The sequence below is a fragment of the Manihot esculenta genome, chromosome 11 (assembly GCF_001659605.2).
Source record: "Manihot esculenta cultivar AM560-2 chromosome 11, M.esculenta_v8, whole genome shotgun sequence".
Classification (NCBI taxonomy): Eukaryota; Viridiplantae; Streptophyta; class Magnoliopsida; order Malpighiales; family Euphorbiaceae; genus Manihot; species Manihot esculenta.
The window spans coordinates 23,082,988-23,088,448 of record NC_035171.2 but is presented as its reverse complement, the minus strand read 5'-3'; the positions used below and the strand labels follow the sequence as shown (position 1 = coordinate 23,088,448).

General features: G+C 29.2%; 1 protein-coding gene across 1 annotated transcript; it reads left to right on the top strand.

Moving 5' to 3' along the window:
• Positions 1-2,901: 2,901 nt before the first annotated feature.
• On the top strand, positions 2,902-4,847 carry LOC110625821 (protein TRANSPARENT TESTA 16). Its single transcript, XM_021771476.1, has 6 exons — positions 2,902-3,089; positions 3,859-3,925; positions 4,011-4,175; positions 4,347-4,388; positions 4,488-4,529; positions 4,647-4,847. The coding sequence occupies exons 1-6, from the start codon at positions 2,902-2,904 to the stop codon at positions 4,845-4,847; spliced, it is 705 nt and encodes a 234-aa protein (XP_021627168.1).
• The last annotated feature ends 614 nt before the right edge of the window (positions 4,848-5,461 follow it).

The following is a 5,461-nucleotide window of genomic DNA, read 5'->3' as shown; positions in this document are numbered from 1 at the left end:
TCAATTAATGGTTAATTAATGGTAATTTTAATACAATAATTATTTCGTTAATAAAATAAAACCTAAATTATTTATTATTATAAAAGTACAGATTGAATTGTAAATTTTCCTAAACTTTAAGGACTATACTGTAAATTACCCTTTAATATATAACAATAGTTGAGAAAGTGTGGAGTGAATTTTGGATGGCTGCAACTGCAAGCGCCATGTGAAGGAGTGTATCTGAAGCTAATGCGGTGAAGGCGACGTGAAACCACTTCTGTGACAGTTTCCATTTTTGGCAATTCCCATGTTTTTATTATTCTCTTTTTTTTTTCTTTTCAAATTTATAATCTTTTGCTTTTATATTTATTTTTAATTTTATTTAAACATTTTCTTTTGTATGCTGAAATAAGTATACTTAATTAGTAGCAGTCAAAACAATATATATGTAGAGAGATATGGAAATCATTACATTGGCTGGCAGTTTCAGTGCATGGGGCAACTGGGATAAAATCATGATTCCAACAATTAAATGCTAACAGAAAAATTAACTCTGCTCACTATTTAGCTAACCCTGGTTTTTTCCAGGTTTGGCATGTCTGCTCTAACCATGGTTGCTAAATCCACGTTGAATTCATCATGGATTATGTTAAATTTGGATCAGACTCTTATTAGAGTCTCAGTTCTCAACAATCGATCTGTTTTACATTCATTTTTTAAATTGTGAGTACTTTAACTTTTATTTTCTGGAGTGCACGACTAATAGACAATCATAATTTTGATGAATTAACTTTTAAGATGAGTTAAACTTAATTCAAATTTGGTATGTTAGATTAATTTAATATTTAATTCAGTGTTTTTTCTATTTTTTTATAATAAAATTTTATTTTTTAATTTTTTTCGAGAACAATAATTTTTTTATAATAAAAAATATATTATATTATTTTTATAACTAATATTAAATAATTAATTTAAAATATTTAAAAATAATTAATATTATTACAAGATAAATGATTAATTATGGTAAAAAAATTTTAAAGGTAAAACTAATTAAGTTTTAAATAAATTTTTTAATAATTTATTTTTCAATTATGAAAGTTATATTTTTTATTTTGAATTTAAAAATATTTTTTATTATTGACAGATGAACGATTTTTTTTATTTTTTATTTATTTTACATAAAAATAAAAATTTTCTTATAAATAATATCAATCTTCACATTTTTCCTTTTGGTTATATATAACTTGACGTTTATATAAGCTCTATAATGGCTTCCTCCAGGACACAGGCTGTTCATAATGCATGCTTTTAATGGCTTAACTAGGGTTTCTCAAAATTTAAAATAAAAAATTCCCATACAATTATATTTTTTACAAATTTTTATTTCTCAAAATAATTATTTTCTAAATTAAAAGAAACGAAGAGGCTGTTAATGAAAACTTATTATGATTAGAAATATTTTTAAATTGAATTTTATATATCGAAACTAATCTTTAAAAAATTCTTAAGAATTGATTAAAAAAGAAAAAAGAAGTTCACATCTTTAGTTTCTCAAAGAAAAACTAAAGGTGCTTTTTATCCTATAGGCTAATTAAACAATATTCCAAGCATTAGCCATTAGCTCATATACAATGAATCATTTTCTGTAAATTAATGAGTGATTAATATTTCTATGTATAGTAAAAGATAGAAAAAAAAAAAGATTAGGTTACCCACAGGAAAATGAATTTGGTGGTATTAGAATACAATCATTAATTTAATTTTGTTTAGAGAAAATTATCATTTAATCTATATAGTATGAAAAAAATTTATTGATTAGACTTTTAATTTTAAAAAAATTATATTAAAATATCTATAAAATTTTAAAAAATCTATTAATTAATCAATTTATTATTTTAGTATTTAAATTTTACAAAAAAAATCTAAAATGCCATCAATATAAAGAGATTAATTAGTATATTTTTTAAAAAAATTTAGCAACATTTTAAAGTATTTTTTAAAATTGAGAATCAATAATTAATGAGTTTTCTCGTACTACAGAGATTAAATATTAAATAACTGAGATTAATTAGTAAATTTTTTAAAATCTTTAAAACATAGGGGACTAAATAATAATTTTTCATTTCCTTATTAAGTTGGCAATTATGATATTTAATGACCAATTAGCAATGCTTAAACCACGGATCCATAAAAAGAGCCACTCTCTCATTGGATTGTTACACTTTGTCGTTTCCTTGTAGGGTCTGGGCTATAGGCCAACCTCTTCATTAGAGTTTCTTATTTTTGTAAACCCTAGTTCTGTAACCATAGTTAAAACACTCCAAACTTGGCAAAGTTTCAAGGTAACTTGGCAGATCTGCTGGGAGAGTGGTTAACAGTCACAACACTCCTTTGTCCATCCTTCCATTACAGGACAATTGGAAAACTTATTACATAGAATAATTTTAAAGATAGAATAGTTTCCTTCTTCATTCTATTTAATACAAAGAACATCTCTAATTGTATAAGCAAAGAGATTAAAGATGCATAGGTATGGAAAGTTGTCTCTCTTTTCTTCTCTCTTTCTGTCCTGCAGTTTTATGAATTGCACCACATCAAAGAAGATGTTATATTTCTAGGTTTCAGAAACTTAGTTTCCATTTGTCATTTCTTTATGTCTTCTAGTCCTCATTGAACCTTCATGTTTATATAATTAGGAATTAGCTTTTTATTTACTTGCTATTATTTTTAGAATAAATTTCTATGCTTTTTTGTGATTTTGGGTATTAATCACTGGGTTTTATTTATTATTTTAAATTTATTTGCATGAAAAAAAGCAGGAAATTTTCAGGCTTGTGAAAAGCATATTGTCTTCTTTTATTTCGTCGACTTTCCCCAAAAGTAGAAGATTTGCAAAGATTAAAAAGCTTTTGGAAAATTATGGGTCGAGGCAAGATTCCAATCAAGAGAATTGAAAACCAGACCACAAGGCAAGTGACCTTCTCCAAGCGCAGAGCAGGACTTCTAAAGAAGACTCATGAGCTTTCAGTGCTTTGTGATGCTCAGATTGGCCTTATTGTCTTCTCCAGCACTGGAAAGATGTGCCAGTACTGCTCTGAGCCTTTGAGGTTCCATCTTCACTCTCTAATATTTCCTGATTTTTTTATTTTTATTTTCTAAATATTACAGCTTCGTCTTCTTGTCTCTCCTGGGCTGCTACTTGTTCAAATATTTCCCTGATTATGTAAACTGGACATAGATCTATGATCCGTTTCCTGAAGGTCTGATGTGAATATCTGAATTTTGAATTGACCAACTTGAGTAGCTTGACTTTGTGTTTTTGCATGTTTCTGACAAACTAGGGTTTCCCAGTCAAGGGTTCTCTCTTCTTCACACAGCTTTGCCTTAATTTTGCCTTATTTTGTTAATTATTTTATTTCCAATTTTAGCTCGAGTTCTCTACTTACAGATCCATATTGTTCATTTTGACTAGCTAATAAACTTGTAATCTATGGCTTCATCACGACTTGGTCTCTGATATACATTAATCATAAAGCAAACTTTAATCTTAAAAATTACTGCCTTTGCAGAAATATTTATATGCAGAAACTAATTTTTAGAATAATTTTAAGTACCAGTTCTTATATATCTCTCGTACACATGAAGGAAAATCATGCAACTTTTGGGTTTCAATATATATAGTTTTCATAAATTGGGTTTTTATTCAAATATTATATAATTATTGAGAAAAAAATTAATTAAATAGTGTTGGCCTATTGGGTAATTCATGTAATAATGTCATAGATCATATGATTAAGATATTTTTCACATATATGCATGCTCCAATTTTCCAAGAAAATGTATATTAAACAAAGATTAATATATGATCTTCATCAGGATGGAGCAAATCATAGAAAGATACCAAAAGCTGACAGGGACCTGCATTCCTGAGAATGATAGCAGGGTAAATCTCTAATTGAGGTCTATATTTTCATATATGCAAAATTTCTTTTTCTTGCATTTGATCATCCTTTCCTCTTTGTTTCCAGGAGCAACTATTCAGTGAGCTTGCAGTGCTAAGAAAAGAAACTCGCCGTATTCAACTAAATATGCGGCGCTACACTGGTGAAGATATGAGCTCCATTCCATTTGAGGAATTGGGTGAACTTGAACAAGAACTAGAACGCTCGGTTGCCAAGGTTCGGGATCGCAAGGTACTGTTTGCTTTCTCATTATTTTAGTTAAATCATCTTCCATGTCTGTTGTATAGCATTTTGTTTTCTATTCTTGACTGCTTTTGAAAAATGCATACCTTTGTAATAACCATCTTTAGCTTAGCAATTACGGAGTAGTCTCCAATGTTTGAGATCTGAGTTTTCGTGCAGAATGAGCTCATGCAGCAGCAGCTGGATAATCTTCGCAGAAAGGTGAAAATGCCACTTCCTTCCAAACAAACACCATATTCATGTCACAATTATTTTCTTGTGCAAAACCCTAATTTTTCTTTTGCTGTAAATTAATCTTAGGAGCGAATGTTGGAGGAGGAAAATGGCAACTTATATCGTTGGGTAATTGAAAAGCACAATTCTAATCGTGCATTATCTAGCTAGATAATCTATTTAATGTTATTAATCCTTAAATTATAATTTTTTAAAAAATTTTATTTTGGGATGATGGATAATTAGATTCAGGAGCACCGCGCAGCATTAGAGTATCAGCAAGGAACAACAATAGAAGCAAAGGCAGTGGAGCATCAGCAAGTTCTTGATCAATTCCCCTTTTGTGGAGAACCTAGCAGTGTGCTTCAGCTGGCAACCATCCCTTCTCAGATTCACTCATACCATCTCCAGCTTGGTCAGCCCAGCTTTCATGGTTCTGGTGTTTAATAAAACTTCAAGTCAGGTATGTCAACTTTGATGTACAGACATGTGATTGATTATATACTTGTCTGGAACATCATTATTTATTTATTTATTTCTTAATTCTCTGTGTTGTTTTGTGGGTTTTTGCAGAATTATCAGATATTCAGAGAAGGGTTTCTCGTGTCTAGATATGAATGGTGCATGGTCCATCATATATATACATATGTGTGTGTATATATAAGGTTTCTGACTGCATTTTATATACAAGTGACTTTATGTATGGTTTCAAGTTATAAACAATAGAGGGTTTGTCTTTTTCTTTTGTCTGAACAATAGAGGGTTTGTCGCACGTACAACTTTGAGTCAAAATTAATCTACCTTAACTTATTAATAAGTTATAAACATGGGAATTGCTTCTCGAAATCAAAGCTGAGGTAGAAGCTCTGGGGAGGGAAAAAAAAATCTTCTTTCCCTGCGGACATCCAATTTTATTCTTTCTTTCCCCATATCAATCCATGAACTATTAAAATCTTTAGCTAGATCTTCATTTTCATCTGAACTCTAACCTAAACTGGGATTCCTCAGTTTGCAGAAGCACATTCAATTCTAATAAAATATGAAAGCTCATTTTAACTAAT